This window comes from Epinephelus lanceolatus, chromosome 4 (genome assembly GCF_041903045.1).
Source record: "Epinephelus lanceolatus isolate andai-2023 chromosome 4, ASM4190304v1, whole genome shotgun sequence".
Taxonomy (NCBI): Eukaryota; Metazoa; Chordata; class Actinopteri; order Perciformes; family Serranidae; genus Epinephelus; species Epinephelus lanceolatus.
The window spans coordinates 22,784,608-22,805,241 of record NC_135737.1 but is presented as its reverse complement, the minus strand read 5'-3'; the positions used below and the strand labels follow the sequence as shown (position 1 = coordinate 22,805,241).

The following is a 20,634-nucleotide window of genomic DNA, read 5'->3' as shown; positions in this document are numbered from 1 at the left end:
AGCAAAACTTATGATGCTGTCTGTATTTTACAGTCCTTTACAAGCCTAAAACAATAGCTTTCTTTTGACCTTTAAAGTTTCTTTATAGGAATAAAAAATCAAAACAAAATGGAAATAAATAAAGCTATAAATAAATAACTGAGTCCACCAATTCTGCCTTTCTTTTTCGTGTTATGTACTGTTTCCTGGTATTTGAGTACAAAATGTCCATCTAGCTGTGAGGTAGTTGTATTACTTTCTGTTGACTCAAAACATCACATACTTTTATTCCAAATGACAGAGGCTTGGCACCACCATCTCACTCACCTTTTTAGTGGGTGTGAATTCTAGAAGCATTCACAAACTAGGATCTTCTTAAAAACCTTCATTATTATTATTGCTGCTTTATTTTTACTTTTATTCAACTTAAATCCTTCCATATTTTTCAACAGAGTCTTCATTCAAAATGTTAATCTCAATTAGAACACTATTGCTATTACTTTTATCATATTTTTCAAGCTTTCAGAAATATTCAGTGTTTTTCAGGATCATTTTCCTTTTCAAATTTATGGAGGAAACATTTAAATTTGACACAATTTCATGCATTTTTCACCACTATTCACTCACTCATCCAATCACAAGCAAGCATTTGCACATTGAGAAAAGCATAAAGGTAGCCCACTAATCAGGATGTGCTTACCCGACTATGTGCAGACCCCACAGTATATATAGCGACAGGGCCCCTAATTAGAGGGCTCTACCTGTGCTAATAGAACTAGGGTCAGGGGCGAAAATCCCATTTCATAGTTGGGGGGGACAATAAACAGTAAAATTTTAGAGAGTAATTCCAGGGGGGGACAAGGAAAAAAAGTTGTAGCCTGTCTTTTATACAACATCTTTTTCCGCAATTTGACGCTTTAATCTTTTCTCTATCTCTCCAACAGGCAGGCATAGGACCTTTCTTAGCACTGGCTGAGTCCACCTGCACATGTCCAGATTTAAAACAAAATGATTGAAATCAAATTAACATGTACACAACGACAACAGTCAGGTGCGCCGTGCTGTCCAAGGTGCTGAGTGTGTCTGGAGCAGAGCAGGTCTCTGTCTCCCCGTGCGCAGTAGTGTGAATATTAATGCTATTAAGTAAACGGAGAAAACATGTCATTGTTTAATAGCAGCAAAACAATAAGGCTTCATTCATCAAAGACTGAAACTCGATCTCTCTCCTTCTCTCCCTCTTTATCATCTGGCTCAGGTGTGTGGAATGGATCCTTCGCCTCTTGCTGGCTGCAGGAGCAAACCGTTTTGTTTGTTTTTTTCGTTTTTTTGCCGGCAGTGAGATAAACATTTCCTGCAATTAAACTGGTGAATGGTTTATAAACAGTGTGCTGTGAGATCTGCCGCTGCGCACCTCAAAACCGTGCGTAATAATCGCGCGTAATGGCTGCTCCTCATCAGTTAAACTGCACGTCTGTCATTTTTGTCTCACTGACAGGTGGAGAGCCTACAGATATTAACTATGAGCTGCTCCGTCACTGACTGCTCTTGTCCTGTCCTCTCCCTCTTCTTTCTCTCCTGTCCTCTCTGACTATCACTAAACTCTGGCTTTTGAACAATGCAGGAGAAATGCTGCAGACAGTTTATATTATCAGCCTGGCCCTGGGGCTTGTTGTAACAGTAAATGGGATGTGTTGTAACTTGTGTAAGTTAAACTGTATCTGCAAGTGTACATCTTACCCCGCGCGATGTGGGCAGCGGGGTCCAGCCACACGCTGCAACTGCTGCCAAGTACTAACGGCTGCTAGCCCCGCCCCTTGGAAAGAGTGTGGGATATACCACTACTAGGAATGGGAGGGGGGGGACTAAATCTTTTAAGATTTATATAGCACATTATTGCGCTTTTATAATGAGCACTGCTTACATTGAGCTTTTAATAAATACTACTGCAATGTTCAAAAATTATTAATTGTGTCTCAAATTATTCTAGGGGGGTACAGCTTTATTGAAGGGGGAGTCATGTCCCCCCTGTCCCCCCTGGGATTTCCGCCCCTGACTAGGGTTACAATATTGGAACCCTTGTCCTATCTCACACAGTGTCCACTCTCTACTGGATTTTCTGGGTATAGTGGGAGCCCGATGAACAAACGCCCTGTTGCAACATAACATCGATCCAGCCACACAGATCCTGACTGGCTAAAGGCTAGTTGTTGTAGTAGTAAGTACAAATACGGGACCCCAGCCAACCCAAGTGGTAAGCAGTGGCTGGAGCTTTGGCCTAACCTTGCAAGACTTTAAAGTAAAGCAATAGACACCCTGCACTCCACATTTACCAGGTCATTAAAGTGCACGGAAACATGATGGTATTGTGCCCAGAAGGGAGTCAGGTGCAAGTTCCAGTGAACACGGACCCTGAAAAGGAGCCTAACATGTCCAAGAAGTAGAATCGTACACATGGATAGGGCATAGACCATGATGCTGCCATATATATTTTGCACTAAATATGCTCTCTTTAACCCTATGGGCCCGAACGACGCATAGTGTGTCCGAATTCACACCTGTTCTTCTCTACTGATTTTCTCCGCGACCGTGCATCATAGTGAGAAGCCACGCATATATCACGTGAAACAGTGGAATTGTAGCTTTCCGACAAGGCCACTTGTCGGTAGTCCAAGGTTTTCACAGCGAAAAAAAATGATAAAGTTACACTAAAATTATGTATAACAGAGTTTTCATACAGCTTTGCACACACATTACTCTTGGATGGATTACTCGCAAATGCAGGCTCGCACAGAAATGCCACGCATATCACATGAAAGTGCAGGAGCAGAGCTTTCCAATGATACCACACGCATCATTGTGCTGTCATCCCATCGTGTTATAGTTCCAGATTAATTGTCTACAAAATAAAAACCTGACGAATTTCTTTACAACCCATTATACAGATCTTGTTATCAGTCACTTCATATAGTGAGGAATATGTATCTTACCACGTCTTAGGCTTGCGTGCGTTTCTCCCTGTCTATCCACATTTGTAGACCGGCTTTCAAGTTGACACTCCATCAAACTTTGTATGACAAGACCAGCCACTTCACCTTTGCGCACCCAGACAACTGTAGCCTAATTATGCATGCATGACAGGGCCGTAGTCACCATATACATTGAGGGGGACATGTGTCCCCCCCAATGCCCAAAATGTCCCCCAATATATAACTGAAACTGAAAAACAACAAGAAACTTTGTTTACCGCAAACAAAGTGGCAAATATTATCTTGGAGGACATCATTGCACTTGGTTGACTATTTTTCTATTATCTTAGATGTAAATATTGCATGTTTCTTTCAGATAAAACACATTTTTGACTTGTGAATGAGTCAATGGAATTTCTTGCAATAATGAAAAAATACTGGCAATCTTGTCCGCCTGGCACAAACCACAGGTTTTGGACAGCTGTGAAGTGACAGAATGTCCCAGCATCGTGGTTCTTATATTGCCAGATTCCAGAGAGTCTCCCCTCTTCATATATGGCAGAATATGTCATTTTCCAACTTGCTATGGTGAGATACATGTAAAAATGTAAGAATTTAGTAACACAGATTTTTTTTTTTCATTGATATATAAAATAATATAAAATACAGGCACATAAAAGGACATGGAATGATGGCAAATCTGGATAGCCCACATTGTCCTGAAAAAAACAAGATATAGCATGTGTATATAGCCTTTATAATGACTGTGATATGAGCTTAAAGGTAAAGGCAGTAAAAATACCCCAAAAACGCCTAGGGCCCATAGGGTTAATCCATTGTTCATTTTTATCCACTGTTCATTATCATTATTATTATTATTATTATTATTATTACTATTAGTAGTAGTAGTAGTAGTAGTAGTAGTAGAAGTAGTAGTAGTAGTAGTAGTAGTATCATAATTATGCATGCCTAGTTTTTTAGTTTTTAAATTTTGAAATTTTTAGTCTGACTCTTTCTCCTTGACAGCTGTAACCCTGGAATTTCTCAATTGTGGGATCAATAAAAGTGTATCTTATCTTATCTTATCTTATCTTATCTTATCTTATCCTATCTTATATGTCCTCAACACTCTCCACCCTGTTGAACAAGGCCCCCAACAATGCCAAAATATGTGTGCACAGTGACCATAGTGGGAGGGCCTGCCCACCTGTAGGCCTGGGAGATGCACTCACAAAGCCATCTTCCAAGGCATTTCTTGGATAGGTCGTTACTGGCCACACCATCACCAAAGCACACAAACAGCTGTTCAATGTATCTGAAAGAGGCCATGTGTTCAACATTACATGCCAACACAAGAACTTGGCAGAATAGATGCAATTTTGCCTCCCTGGCCCCCTCATGGGGTGGAGGACAAAAAGCATCTAACTGTATTGCTCTTGACCTGAACTAACTCCTTATGTTCTTGGGAACATCTTATAGGAACAATGGAGGGACTGAGAGAAGCCCCATTGCAGTCACCACAAAGCAGAAAGACAGTCTGGTGCACCGAAAGGGCTGTTAGTTCACACATTCTCTAGCTGAGTTTAACCACACAGTAATAGTGGCAAGTGACAGCCCTCTACCCATCAAACACTGCAAAACGGAAAGAACAGAGACAACTGCACATGATAGGGGATCTAGCTTTCTTTCCTCGTACCAGCGTTTAAACCCCAACCACTTTGCCTTGTAGCAAGCAGTGGTGGACCCCACTTTTGCTGCCTGGATGGTCTGCACAACCTGCATAGACACTCCACTCATTAGTGTGTTAGGGGGCTGCTCTTCTTCCAGTTGATTGGGAACACCAACTTGGTTAGTGCTACTGCACTGTGTGGAACATAGCCAGTTCCTGTTCCTTGGACCTGGCCATGATAATGAGGTTATACTTGATAAAAGGAGACCCTCATGCCATGGTTGCACAGCGGCTTAAGCGCCACATCCACACATTTGCTGAAGGTGGGAGGTAGTACTTCATGGTACCACTGAAGGTGTGAGGTGCCAGGAAATAGCCAAATGGCAGTCTTTTTAACTCAAAAGCTATACCTTGGAAGGCAAAATGCAAGAATTCTCTGTGTTTCAGAGCCACCTTGGCATGAAAGAATGTGTTCTTAAAGTTGACAGTGGTGAACCAATTGCCCAGCTGGACCAGATACAGTAACTGCTTGATGGTTAGCATAAGAAATGTCTTGTGTGCAAGGCATCGGCTTAGGATGCAAAGATCCAAAATAGGTCTGAACTCTCCCATCTTCCTTGGACCCAGGAAGCACGTGGAGTAAAACCCTTCTGTTTGTTGTGAGTGGGAACTACAGACACAGACTGTTTCTGTAACACGTCCTGGATCTCTGCTGAGAGGTAATCTATATCCGCCTGGGAGGATAGCACATGATAGATCTGGAGAGAAAAGCCCAGTCTCAGTGTCTTGTTCACCCATTGTGGAAACATGCAGTTGCAATGCCACTCCCTGTAAAACTGGGTCAGGGAATGAGCAACCATTATCGAGGGGGTACATGCTAAAATAAGATGTCTCCATGTGACCCTTCACCCTGAGAAAGTTCTGCAACAGGGGCATTCGTTGCTTGGACAACTTAAATCACTGCCAGATGTCTAGAAGAGGGGATTGTATTGAGGAACTCTACGCAGCAATCATGAAGGTCTGTAAAAACAAGACTAAAAAAAAGCTTTTGCCATGCTGTAGCTTAGCTTCTCTAGTGGGTAGGGTCAGCGTAGTAAAGCGTCATTTAAAGTATAGTAACCGGTATCTGTCCAAGTAGTTTAACTGTGGCTGCTTATACAAACAGTCTGTGAGGTCATATTTTGGGGGAGGACAGGCTGTATTCTTAAGATAGTCAAGCAGTTTGATGAGTTTACTTCATAGTCACCAAGTCAAATGGACAAAGGACAAAAGCATATTTTCATTGTTCCAGTTAAAAGTCCAGTGTGTGGGATTTACGGGTATATATTTGCAAAAATGGAATATGTTTTCTTTAATGTATAGGGCCCTATTTAGATGGTCTAAAGCGGGCGGCTGACGGCGCATAATCCATGTCGCAAGTGTCATTGCTATTTAGATGTTGGCGCAATTGTCATTTTCACGCCCTGCGCCCTCTTCGTCTAGCTAGCAAATGAACTTGCGCTTCTCTGGGCATGTTCGTCTAAAAATGAGGAGTGGTCAGGCGCAGTCATGGCACGTTGCTAATTAGATGACTGGAAAAGCAAATGCGCCAGTGACCAACAAAAACCTGGTCTAAAGTCAACGGCGCAATATTTCGCTGTTAAACAAGTTAGTAATATGCGTCTCTAGGTGGGTGCACAACGCGCGTGCACTCTGCTCAGATACACACGGAGCAGCCACACATATGCAAAAGATAACAAATAAAAATATGATTACAATGTGAAAGGTTATTATTGTGCACATTAAAATATTTATCAGAAACACGTCTTAATGGTCAGTCATTAATCACAATGATCTAATTGCAGAAATAATGATCACAATCCGGGAGGTCCAAGCTCGCAGTGTCCGAATATACGGAACTGCGAGCTTGGACCTCCACGGGCTGATGATGCATAGCCTGTAAAATGAACTTGTCTTTCCCAAATGAATTGTGATCATTTTGGCATGTAAATCACAAAATCAAAGATATGAAAACATTTGATAAACTTTATTTTGACATAAACACAACAATAACCAGCTTCTGTGAACTAAAAACATAAACTTACAGCCCTACAAGTACAAATGTATATGTGTAGCCCGTGGAATTAGATGCCACACAGGACACATTTACTTCAAGGGTTCTTTGAGCGCCACCTTTATTTCTGACCACATTTGCAACAGGTCATTCTTTAACAGAGTGTCTCAACTTCTCAGTCCAGGGGAGCAAACAGCTCGTTTGTGGCTGACTTATAATGAAAATGAATAGAAAGAAAGAAATAATAAAAAAAAAAAAACCCAAAATAAAATACGGCAGTGGACTGGCTAATTACAGAAAATATGAAATAACATCTGTTAAATACATATTTTACACCATAAACCGCAACTGTAAATGCACAAAATTAACCAAGAAATGTACAACATATTTTTCATAGGACACTTACATTCCAACAAGCTTCACCAAACACACATGGGACTTCCCGGAGATTGCACTACTCCACACACGGTCAACTACCTTAAAACAGAGTTAAAACAATAATGTAAACCCTGTACATTTCTCTAGTAACAAAGTGAAATCACATAGTGCGGCTTTGTGCGCGCCAAAATTACCATGTACTCGAGAACACCGTGGTCGACGATCAGCCTTCAAAATGCCAGGACACAAACTCCAGTAGTGCCTAAATCAAACCATCTTGTTAAAATATCAACATATATTGTCTTTTCACATGTTTGTACATGGATATTTTACAAGATATATGTCTATTTACCTACTACTTTACACGATGGGACCGTCCACTCTGCACATTTCCGGGTTGTCCGCACGTAAAACAGGAAAAACAACTCCGGCGCACATGCGGGGTAACAATAATATTACCACCTACTGCCGCCTTGTGGCCCAAGTTGGCAATAACAAGTGAGCCTGTGCCAGTGCACTTACAATCTGTTGTTACTCACTTTTAAAGGACATTACACCAAAAGGAAAACAACAAAGAACACATGTACTAACACTAAATTAACTAGGGGAATTATATCAACCCTAAAAGGAGAATAATACTGGATTTTACCACCCGGTTACATATGTAAAAAAAAAGAAGCTTTTAGAATGTAAAACTGAAGATCATCTTGTCAGGAGGAGGAGGAAGAGGATGACCCCAGCTCCGCAGCCAGCGCGCAGCCAGACCAGACGGACCCGGGTGCAGCCACGGGACCAGCCCTTCCTGCACCTTCAGGCGGGGGGGTTCAGCATGCTGGAGAGGGAGCTGGGCTCTCTAATCTCCCGGGTTAAAATGAAATTGAATAACTTGCAATTTGTTGACAGCGTTTCTCCCGTGCGTGCGCGCTCTCCCTTTCTCTCTCGCAGTCTCACTCTGTTTCTTTTCTTTTGGCTTTTCTAAGATGACAGATGCTGAATATATACTCCCTATCTGATGCTGTGGCTGTTTGTGGCTGGCTGAGGGGGATGTGAACTTATTAGATTGAGTTAATTGTGTTAATCAAATCAGGTTGGGTTTCCAGTTGGTAGGTCCGCCATCTGACTAGCTCCCTGCCGTGCGCTCCAATTGCGCCTCTCTTAAAGGGAATGAGAGGTGACATTCTGATTGGCTTATTGAATGATACGCCCAAAACACACCCATGACTAATTCACAGAGTAAGTCCAACCCTTTTCGACTCTCCGCCATGGCGCACAGTCTGAAAACCTGCTGTCTAACTAGCAAGTGACTGGGACACGCCCATGCGCCGCACGCCCTCCGCCGTCCGCTTTAGACCATCTAAATAGGGCCCACAGTGTCCTGAATATAACAATTGTTGTGTTTTTGTAACCTTAGAATGAGCCCTTTATATCTACATAGTCCACGATTTTGCACCACCATGTTTCTATTGTAGTCCAGAATGGACAAACCAAACACTGGCTCGAGATTGGAGCAATCACATTTTCATAAATGGTCAATGCAAAGCACCTCATAAATGTTGATGAACCTCCTGATCAATGGTTCTTACTTTACTGGCAATAGCCAAACGTCACATCAGCATTAATATGTTTACAGCAACCATACTGATACTTCACAGACTTTTATAGAGGGGCCAGCCCTGTCCTTGAAACTCAGAGGAAAAACATGGTGGTACTTTGGCTTCTGTGATCTATCATGACAGAGGTGACATCCTATAATAAGGCACAATAAATGCAGCTTCACCTGTTCTGAAGTTTACACAAGAAAATAAAAGATGGCCATTATGATTTAAAGGATTTAGACCTTTAGATTCTATTCCCCACTCTCAAATTAGATTTATAATTGTAAATAAAAAAATTTCCACACAACACTGCACACACAATAATATAAACATTTAAAACTAATGTTATTGTGTCCTTTTAGAAATGATAATCATAGTGTGAACATAATCATTGTCTTTGCTGTATTTCTTTGTTCTTGTTTATCTCAACTGTACTTTCAGAATTTTCCCATTTATGTGTGAATTTTTGGGAAATACACAATTTATCTGTCACTCTGCTCAGCATAATTCTTTACATTTCACAGACAGAAACTCAAGGTGAGCTCCAGCTTTGCCAATAAAAAATGATTTAAGACCTCAAATTAATTAATAGAAAATACAAAACATAATGATGTAATTATGGTATTCAGTGTCTGTTGAGCTAATTTAAGATGTATATGCCCTGCCTCTACATGAGCCCTGATGGGTGGTGTTAAATTATGACAAAAAGCACCAAAGGAGATGACATAGGCTATAAAATTAAGCAACTATGTTTGAAGCTCAGTAACAGGGGTGTAGAGATGAGGGCAGTTATGGGGGCAGTTCTCAACACATTTTTGTTATTATATGTCGACCTGATCTTGATTTTGTCCTCTTCTTCCATTTTCTTGACAGAGGCTTCCTCTCTTTTCTCATCTTGTAAATTAAGGAGACAGTTTTATTTTAATGGGATGCACAAGCCAGGTGATGTGATGCTGGGTGGGCTGTTTCAGGTCCACTATACCTCAGTCTTACCTGAGCCATCGTTCACCTCAGAACCACATCAGCTCATCTGCCAAGGGTAAGTTTCACACACACACACAGCAGACAGATAGTGGATAGATAATGTTTTACTGTTTAGTATTTGATTGTGACATTTTACTTCACACACAAAGCACACAACGTGCATAATGGATAATTGATAATGTACTTCTTGCATAATAATTTGTGGTTGATAGTACCATTTTTTTGTGCTAGCTTTGACCCTCCAGGGTTCAGGCATGTCATGACCATGGCCTTTGCTATTGATGAGATCAACAAAAACTCCAACCTGCTACCTAATGTGACTCTGGGATACAGTCTTTATGACAACTGTGCTACACTTGTAATTGGATTCAGTGCTGCATTATCATTGGCCAGTGGTCGAGAAGAGCAGTTTCTGCTCGAGGAGACTTGTTTGGGAACCCCTCCAGTCCTGGGGATTGTGGGTGATTCCTTCTCAACATTTTCTATTGCCACCTCTGACGTGATAGGTTTATTCAAACTGCCCATTGTAAGTTCACCCCCTCCAGTCTCAGCAGTGTTTTTGATGTGCCATATTTGAATGAATTTCACATGTTACAATGATAGAACATTATACATTAAATCTCAGCTACAGCTTCTCCAACAAGCCTTTATTTGATTTGAGGTGATACTTTTGTTTAAGATTTCATAATGATGAAATGTTAAACTGGAGAAACATTTTAAATGTTTCTCCTGACTTGCAAGTAAAACCTGTGTGCATACTCTGTTATAGGTGAGTTATTTTGCCACATGTTCCTGCTTGAGTGATCGGCAAAGGTTTCCATCTTTCTTTAGAACAATCCCCAGTGATGCTTTTCAGGTGAAACTCTCTTCTAACAAAAACAAATGCAAAATATGTTTTGCAGAGATTTTGAGTGAGAGTGAGTGAAAACTGAATAGTTTTCTTGTCTGGAAAAGTGCTGTATTTACTTTGTGTATAATCGCTGATTTAGAAAAAGGAGTGTAGTGGAATCAGTAATTGTAATTTTATTGTGTGACACAAATGGCTAAGTTTTCACTGAAAGGCCATTCTAAATTGTGCACTAATCCCCCTGTTCTCTATAAAATTAGGTGCGTGCCATGATTCAGATTCTGAAACACTTTGGCTGGACTTGGGCAGGTCTGCTGGTCAGTGATGATGATTATGGACTCAATGTTGCGCGATCCTTTCAATCAGACCTGGCTCAGTCTGGTGGAGGTTGTCTAGCCTACTCAGAGATTTTACCCTGGGGTGACAACTCAGCTGAACTAAAGAGGATTGTTACAGTGATGAAGACATCCACAGCTCGTGTGGTCATTGTGTTTGCACATCAAATCCACATGATTCAACTTATGGAAGAGGTATCCATCCATCCATCTATCTATGTTGTAATGATTCAGCCCTACAAAGTAGACTCTATATGTTTCACATTGGTCTGAACATTTTTCATTTTTTTTATTATTATCTTACTATATAATGATGAAAACTCTGTCTGTCTGTGGGTGTGTGTGTGGGTGTGTCTGGTTCACGTTTTTCTCTTCACTGACTTGGTCAATCCATGTGAAATTTGGCACAGTGGTAGAGGGTCATGAGAGGATGCGAATGAAGCAATATTACATCAATTGGCCAAAGGAGGGCACTATAGCAACCGATTGAAATTGCAAGCTTTGAATGGGCATATCTCATGCCCCGTATGTCGTAGAGACATGAAACTTTGCACAGAGATGCCTCTCCTCATGAGGAACAAATTCATAACTTCCAGTTATATAGATTTTCCACCATTTTGAATTTTTTGAAAAAAGCTTAAAATCGATCTCTTCCTAGGAAGTTTGACCGATCTGCATGAAACTCGGTGAACATAATCTAGGGACCAATATCTAAAGTTCCCTCTTGGCAAAAGTTGGAAAACTTACTAAAACTGAGCTTCTATAAGGCAATGAATATTGCGGAGGGCGTGGCTCATCACATAAAGGTGTATAACATCTCAAGGGTTTCACTGATCACTACGCAACTTTGTAGGCATATGACCACACATAATCTGAGGGGACCCCTCCATTATTGAGCCGATCAAACAAAATGGAGGCGCTAGAGAGCTAATTTCTTATCTAGGCCCAATCGCAATATCCATTTTTACTACACTTGGCAGATATGTAGAACAGGACGTCTCAAGGTGACTGGAGAAATTTAACTCTAATTGGCAACTGGGTGGCGCTATAACAACAGAAAAATGCTTAAAAATGGCTAAAATGCGACCGATCGCTGTGGCTCCCCCTGTGGCAGAATGTTTTGGGGGTTTTTTTCTATTTTTTGCTATGACTAAGTCATGATATGGTATGCTGTACATAATCACAGAAACTGTCAGTGTGTCATTCTATCAGTGCGCCCCACTTTTAAGTCAATACAACACATAAACACTTTAACTATCTGCCTTTCAACGTGCTACCTCAACTACTAATGTACAGTTTTAGCCCACTAACTATCCCACTATTGGCAATGGTACCACTGTACTTTAAATAAAGCAATCGTACTATCAAATTCACAAAAACTCTGTCTGAATACATTGCTCTTCTTAATGGGTTCAGTTGACTATTTAATCTGCAATTTCCTATGACCTGTATCCCAAATACACACCATGTGAAACTGTACGTGGGCAACTGTGCACTCAATGGGTATAGACTAGTTATACTAAAATTATGCACTTTACAGGTGGTGAGGCAGAATGTAACAGGCCTTCAGTGGATGGCCAGTGAAGCCTGGACTGCAGCTGCTGTTGTCCAGACTCCACGTCTAATGCCGTACCTGGGTGGCACTCTGGGCATTGCCATCCGCAGAGGAGAAATACCAGGGCTCAGGGATTTTCTGCTAAGAATACGTCCTGACCTACATGACAGTAATAATTTTGGCCATAGCATGGTAAAGTTGTACCCTTATTATCAGATCTGTAATCAGAGTAATTAATATTGTTATTTCTGTTAAGACTTTGTTTTAAATACATTTCAGGTGAGGCAGTTTTGGGAGCAGACGTTCCAGTGTAGATTTGCTTCACCTCCAGCAGGTTGGATGGAGGCTGGGGAAGAACCGTGCACTGGTGATGAAGACCTAGAGAGTGTGGAGACTGAGTTTTTGGATGTTTCTAACCTCAGGCCTGAGTACAATATTTACAAGGCTGTGTATGCCCTGGCATATGCCCTTGATAACATGCTGCAGTGTGAGCCAGGGAGACGACCTTTCAGCAGGCACAGCTGTGCCACTCTGCAAACATTGGAACCATGGCAGGTGTGATATCAGCTTACACTCCACCTGTTTAGTTTTTGAAAACAGCTGCTACATCCTAAGGTACTTACTGACATATATATTCATTTGGGGAAATGAAGACAATTTCAACTATGGCATTAGTAGGTTAGTTTTAATATTTTGTCTTTGAGTAGAGGGCAGAATCTTTAAGTTGCAAGACAAAATAAAGTTCCTTTTATTTTGTGTGTGACAAACATAATTACTTAATGGCAACAGTGGTCAATGACATTTAGAGAGCTCACATTTTCATGTTTTTAGGATAGACTAATTCACCAGTCTATCACAAAGATAATATGAAACCATATGCACAGTCAGGAACAGTATTGGTTTTTTTTCAAGTCTCCTTGTCACAATACTTATCTATATTGTAACCCTTTGTAGCTCACATATTACTTGCAAAAGGTCAACTTCACTACACCATTTGGTGATCAAGTGTCATTTGATGAGAATGGTGATGCCTTACCAATATATGATATCATGAACTGGCTGTGGCTCCCTAATGGAAGAACTAAAGTTCAGACTGTGGGGGTTGTTAGGAAGTTGGCCTCCAAAGGTGAAGAGCTCACACTTGATGAAGACAAAATCTTCTGGAACTTTGAATTCAAACAGGTTTCTTATTTAAATTGATTATTTGACCTTGTATGACACACAAGAATAGAATTTAACAGTGTGGAATAATTGTGGTATAACTCTGACAACCCCTACAGCCACCCCGATCAGTGTGCAGTGAGAGCTGTCCTCCAGGAACTCGCATTGCCAGGAAAAAGGGGCAGCCTGTGTGCTGTTTCGACTGTGTCCCTTGTTCTGAGGGAAAGAGCAGTAATGAAACAGGTTGGTATCATTATAAAATTATGTTATAAAGTGGAATATGAAATTGTATTTGGGAATCTTTTTGGTGCCCAGGCGATGGAGACAAAGATGCAGCTTCCCACCACTGCAGACATCACAGTTCCAATTCCTGGCATAGATGGCTCATCCAACATAACTGTCAGTATTTACAGGAGGGAGTGGCATTATTTTAAATGCTCTGTTCCCCTGTTTTCTTAGACTCCATGGAGTGCACCAGTTGTCCAGAGGACTTCTGGTCCAGTGCCCAGCGAGACCACTGTGTTCCTAAGAAAACAGAGTTCCTGTCCTATCATGAGCCTCTGGGTATCTGCTTGACAGCCGCCTCACTGCTGGGCACATTTATCTGTGCTGTTGTCCTTGTAATCTTCATCTATCATCGCAGTACACCTATGGTACGCGCCAACAATTCAGAACTGAGTTTTCTGCTCTTGGTGTCACTGAAGCTATGTTTCCTGTGTTCTCTGCTGTTTATTGGACGTCCCAGGCTGTGGACATGCCAACTGAGACATGCAGCATTTGGGATCAGCTTTGTGCTTTCTGTTTCTTGTATTTTGGTAAAAACCATGGTGGTTCTGGCTGTGTTCAAGGCCTCCAAGCCAGGAGGTGGAGCCAGCCTGAAATGGTTTGGTCCTTTGCAGCAGAGAGGAACAGTTCTGGTTCTTACTTCTATTCAGGGTGCAATCTGCACTGCTTGGCTTGTCTCTTCCTCACCAGCTCCTCATAAAAACACTCAATACCACAATGACAAGATAGTTTATGAGTGTGTAGTTGGGTCCACAATTGGTTTTGCAGTGTTGCTAGGTTACATTGGCTTACTGGCTATCCTCAGCTTCCTGTTAGCATTCCTGGCAAGGAATCTTCCAGATTGTTTCAATGAGGCCAAACTCATCACTTTCAGCATGTTGATCTTCTGTGCAGTGTGGGTGGCCTTTGTCCCTGCTTACGTTAACTCTCCAGGAAAATATGCAGATGCAGTTGAGGTATTTGCCATCCTGGCCTCTAGTTTTGGCCTCTTGGTGTCACTGTTTGGACCCAAATGTTATATTATCCTGTTGAGACCAGAGAGGAACACAAAGAAAGCGATCATGGGTCGCGGAACTAAGTCATAAAATCAGCACTTAAAGTAAATTCATCAAGTTATCTGACCCGCTCTGTATTCTGTATTCAAACGATGAAATTAGAAGCAATAAAAAAAATGCTAATAAAAATTAGTCTTACATTGTTATTATTATTTAAATTTTGGTATGTTCGTTAATTTTAACATTCCTTGGGATGCTCCAAATTCCCAGCCACTCCTTCCACCTATGACCTAAGACCTTTGACATGTCCTTCCACATCCCAGGAACCCAGGTTTCCAATCTCAAATGAAACAAAACTGTCCAGAGTGGCTTATTTCACCCCATATATTTTTCTTTAGCCTCAATTTGTATTTGAGTCCTTTCAAATCTATCCAAAACAACATAAATTGTAGATATGTTTACCATGCATCTCCACAGGACCTACTTTTCACCATGTCAGGCACAGTTGAAACACACTTCTGGTTCCAACACCACCTCATTTCATTCACAAATCTCTCTGCTGCATTCTCAGGCTTCTACTCCATCAGCTGACCCTAAGTGTCACTCTATATTAATCCAACCAGATTCTGCCACAATGTCTCCCAAACCAATCATATTGTTTCTGTCTTTCTATATGTTAATCAGAGCCACTATATTGTGTGATTCCACCCAATATACATATTTTGTATGATAGTAAAACTCCTGTTGGTTCTGGCTGTGTTCAAGGCCTTCAAGCCAGAAGGTGAAGCCAGTCTGAAGTGGTTTGGTGCTGTGCAGCAGAAAGGAACACTGCCGGGGTCTCATTTATAAAACAATGCGTAGAGTCCATACTAAAAATGTATGTACAAACAAAAGCCAAAAACGGTGTGCCCCCAAAAGTATTCGACAGTTTGTACTATCAGGCTTCCATTTCACCATTTACACTGTGAATTTCCCATCTCCAAAATGTTTGTAAGCATTGGTCAAAGTTTCTCTCATCAAGACTGTTTTTTATACCACAACATTGCATGGGAAGTGGCATACGCCTATACAGGCCTCTTTTTGTGCATACACAGTTTTTATAAATGGGACCCCTGGTTCTTACTTTTCTTCAGGGACCAACCGGCACTGCTTGGGATTGTCTTTGCCTCACAAACTCCAAATAAAAACACTCAATATTACGGTGACGTTTTTGTTGGTGAGTGTGTCATTGGATCCACAGTTGGCTTTGCAGTGTTACTGGGCTATATTGGCTTACTGGCTATCCTCAGCTTCCTGTTAGCATTCCTGGCAAGGAATCAACTTCAGTGAGACTAACTTTATCACTTTTAACATGCTGATTTTCAGTGCTGTGTGGGTGGCAAATTTGCAGATGCAGTGGAGGTATTTGCCATTCTGGCCTTCAGTTTTGGTCTCTTGGTGGCACTGTTTTGACCCAAATGTTACATAATCCTGCCAACACCAGAAATTAACACACACAGTGAGTCATGGAACCACCACACATAAAAGTCCTTGAAGCAACCTTGTGAAGAAACTGAAAGCAACAAAGATGTTTGTGTGAAACTCTTTCTTAAGTTCTTTATTTTTGCCTGTTTTGCTTCATCATGTTCCCTACTATTTGAGAAACGCTGATAACTTTGATAGACTTTGCTTCAGATTTTACCAGAGCAAGACTCAAAGATTAAATCAAAGATTAAATCAAACCACTTTTATGTGACAGTTGTATTTGTTCTAGTACCCCACAAAGGATTATTGAAACTTTGAGGAAGCTACTGTCCATCTCCATACAGTGTGAACTGATGAATTAATTCACTGAATACCATTGTTAGTGCTCGCTTCTGCAAGTGATTCATTTGCATAAATGAACAGTAACAGACAGATGGAACAACCTTAATGGGTTCTTGTCTCTGTGAAAAAAAAAGAAATGTTATTACATTTAATTTAGTCCCCTATACAACAACCCATTGGTGCAGAATACAAACATGTGAAGCACTTAAAGGGCCAGTGTGTAAAATGGGTTGAAAACCGTTGGAAACAGTGACATCAGTGGTCAAATTCTAGATTGCAGGGCTCACTCGCTCACCCCTCCCGTCGGGTAAATGACGGTGGCCTCGTAGGGACAAAAAGCCTTGCGCACGAGTTTTTCAGGAGTAGGTCTATCTAGCGACAAGGTGAATGTTTATTTAGAAATCTAAACCATGTCACGATATTGTAATGAATCCCTCACGAGCAGGAGACCAGAGGAGCGTTCAGGAAAAAGGCCCGTTTATTTGAGCACTCCAGAAACTCTGGTAACACTCCACTCCATCCCAAACTCTGACTCTTCTGGCGTAACAGACACACTTCATAACTTTACACACATACTCGTTTACGATACTAAGTGGGGACCCCCCTCCCCTCTCTGCTCCGCCAATCTCCAGCCCCGCACACTGACTGACAGCGTAGCCGGTAAATAGTGCTCAGCTGTTTATTTAGCCTAGCAATATCTCCGGACTATAGTAGCTGCAATGGACGACTTTGAACGCGATTTTGAAGAGTTTCTTGTAGCGGACACAGACCCAGAGCCATACCTATTTGAGCCGGAGTACACAGATGAGGAACTCCATTTGTTTGATGCTGAGCGGGTGAGAAGAGAGGCCGAATGCACAGAATGGGATTTGGTGCTACTGCTGCCATTGTTGGGGAGATATATCATCAGGAGGAAAAGCGCCACAGAGAGTGCATCACAAGGAGTGAAGTTGCGTCTTCTTTTCCTCACAGATGACGGTTCGGGTTCATTCTCTCCTGTTGCGTGGTAAGTGTGGTCCATTCGCAAACCTTATAACTAAAAAAACTTTTCACTACTCTCTATCGACGAACTACTAACACTCTCTGCTGTTTCCTCCTCCTTCTTCCTTCCTTCCGCTGTCTTCGTTGGTTCATTTATACACACGAAACGCGTTCTCTAGCTGGCTGGATTGTCCACTCGGTCTGCCGTACAAGATGGCGACCTCTCTAAAGCTATATATATATATATATATATATATATATATAAAAGCATAATTATAAGGCTACGAAAATCAAACAAATTTTATTTTATAGCGATCATGCATTTGTATAAACATATTAATGGGTAGAATATTCAGATTCAGACTGACAATAAACCATGCCAAATATTACACACTGGCCCTTTAATCAAATCCTCTAAGTTTAGGGATCCTGCCTCTCCACCCAAGTCAATACATTTTCACACTTTGTGACTGAAACTTTGGATATCAATTGAAGTGAATTTAGTTGCACTCATAATACCATATAGCTACACCATACCATCACTACAAGAATTAATATAGTGTCAAAAGACCATAATTCCTGCCCACAACATGAATGAAATAGTTATATCATTGTTTTGCCTTAAAGCATTACAGAAAGGCATCAAAGTACCACCCAAACATATGGTACATATTAAGTTGTACTAACAAAATCTAATTATGTAATACCAAATGAATAAAAATAAAAGTAAAAAAAAAAAAAAACATTGAAAAAGAAAAAAATCTTTCTCAAAAAATGGACTCAAACAAGAGACACCTAATCAATACTGTGTAGCCGATTACAAATCCAAGAGACATTTACAGAGTGTATTTAAATAATAAATAAGATGAGCCTTCATTTTCTACATAAAAAAAGAAAAGGTAAACAATAAATTTAAATCTTTAAGATGGTTGATGGCTAATGCTTGCTGAAACACTTGCTGATATGGCGTAGCATTTACATTACGTTTAAAGGGAAATTTCGGTTTATTTCAACCTGTCTCCTATCGTTATTTTTATGTCACTAGTCACTTGAAACAAATTTAGGACAATAGGAGACAGGCTGAAATAAACTGAAATTTCCCTTTAAGATGTTATATTAACATAATTAAGCTGACGTGTGTTGTACCCTGCCCCTGTCACCCTAGTGGATGATGTTAAAGAATAAACATTGACAGAAAGCCTGCAGTGGGGATTACATAGCTGTGTATATAAAATTAAGTAACCGTGTGTAAAGACCAAAAACAGATGTGAAGGGAGGAGGGCAGTTATGGGGCCTTTTCTTGACAGATATTTAGGGCCCGAGCGACGACGAAGTCGTCCGCGTAGGACCCTATTGTAATAGTGCTGTTTATTATTAGGGCCCGAGTGACGACGAAGTCATCCGCGGAGGACCCTATTGAAATCGTGCTGTTTATTATTATTATTATTCTTGCGACATTTCGTGTCCCAATTTCGGCCCTTTCCCAAATTTGAAAATGCTTCTAACTCTCCACATTTGTCCGGCCACATCCAAAATTCGACATTTTTGGGCGGTTGCACATGGTCAGCACGAAATGCCGAAATAGCGCCCCGTACAAATTTTCAAAATACCCTACCTTTTGGGGTTAGTTTGTCATAGGCAAACAAAATTTGGTACACACATGTATCATACCGAGACGCACAAAAAAGTCTCTTAATGTCATGGTGAAATCCCAACAGGAAGTCAGCCATTTTGTTTTGAATTTTTTCGTTACGGCGATTTCCACAACTTACATTTGAACGAACTCCTCCTAGGGATTTCGTCCTATCGACTTCAAAGTTGGTACATATCATCCCGAGAACATGCTGATCAAAAGTTATTAAAAGCTTTTCTCTATGTCAAGGGGCGTGGCCACTAGGACGTGACAAATTTTGGCGACTTTTTGTTTTCTTGCCATCAAAATTCGAACGGCTCTCCCGCCCACATACTTGATCTCAGCAGCTTCAAACTTGCTGGACATGATGATGGCTCCGCCCCGAACGCCCCAATATGTTAATATCCCACCTTACTCATAGCAGGAACTGACCAGTTTTTACTTTAACATGTACTGATGCCACAAACTTGACCGCATCAACTTCATTCCACTTCTAATGCATGCAGAACAAGTTGGTGAAGCTACCTTATGAACGCTGTGAAGCTACGTCTAATGGTGTCCATGTGGCGGCGTGGCGACTATCGATCCCTCGCCACTAAATACGTTTGGCATTTTGATGGCTTCAATGACCTCATCTCCTCATGAAATTCGATACACAGGTCAAGAATCGCTAGCTCTTACATCTGATAGGGTCGAGGCCCAGGGGGTGGGGACAAAATGCCTCTGTAGCGCCCCCTTGAAATTTTCAAAAACCCCTCCCCATAGGGTTTTTTTTGGAGTTGGAACATGAAAATTGGTACACATGTGTATGTTGTCCAGACGCACATAAAAGTCTCTGGCACCAATGGTCTACTCCAAACAGGAAGTTGGCCATTTTGATTTTGACTTGTCATTTTGGCGTGATTTCCAAATGTTGTATTTTAACGAACTAGTCCTAGGGATTTCATCCAATCGACTTCAATTTTTTTACAGATCATCCAGAGACCATGCTGATCAAAAGTTATTATAAGCTTTTCTCTATGTCAAGGGGCATGGCCGCGATGGCGCCTCCCCTGCCAACAAATACGTTTGGCTTTTTGATGGCTTCAGTGACTTCATCTCCTCATGAAAATTGATACATAGGTCAAGAATGGCGAGCTCTTACATCTGATAGGGGCGTCACCCACGGGGGGGACAATATGCCTTTGTAGCGCCCCCTTGAAATTTTCAAAAACCCTTCCCCGTAGGTTTTTTTTTGGAGTTGGAACATGAAAATTGGTACACATGTGTATGTTGTCCAGACACATATAGTCTCAGTCAAAGTCTCTGGCACCAATGGTCTACTCCAAACAGGAAGTCGGCCATTTTGATCTTGACTTGTCATTTTGGCGTGATTTTCACGTTGTATTTTAACGAACTAGTCTACTAGGGAT

The 20,634-nt window shown here is 41.2% G+C and overlaps 1 protein-coding gene across 1 annotated transcript; it reads left to right on the top strand.

The window, feature by feature from the left end:
- Positions 1 to 9,485: 9,485 nt before the first annotated feature.
- LOC117259774 (extracellular calcium-sensing receptor-like) lies at positions 9,486 to 14,892 on the top strand. Its single transcript, XM_033631472.2, has 9 exons — positions 9,486 to 9,679; positions 9,856 to 10,150; positions 10,394 to 10,480; positions 10,732 to 11,001; positions 12,347 to 12,553; positions 12,641 to 12,916; positions 13,316 to 13,543; positions 13,642 to 13,765; positions 13,982 to 14,892. Exons 1-9 carry the CDS (start codon positions 9,570 to 9,572, stop codon positions 14,890 to 14,892), a joined length of 2,508 nt encoding a protein of 835 aa, XP_033487363.2. The 5' UTR covers positions 9,486 to 9,569.
- The last annotated feature ends 5,742 nt before the right edge of the window (positions 14,893 to 20,634 follow it).

What these genes read in the sequence shown, in the direction of transcription:
- LOC117259774 (XM_033631472.2), top strand. Translation starts at nt 9,570, where the DNA reads ATGCACAAGCCAGGTGATGTGATGCTGGGTGGGCTGTTTCAGGTCCAC. An exon ending in CATCAGCTCATCTGCCAAGG is followed by an intron (nt 9,680 to 9,855) that starts GTAAGTTTCACA and finishes TTTTTGTGCTAG; the next exon opens with CTTTGACCCTCCAGGGTTCA. An exon ending in TCCCCAGTGATGCTTTTCAG is followed by an intron (nt 10,481 to 10,731) that starts GTGAAACTCTCT and finishes CTATAAAATTAG; the next exon opens with GTGCGTGCCATGATTCAGAT.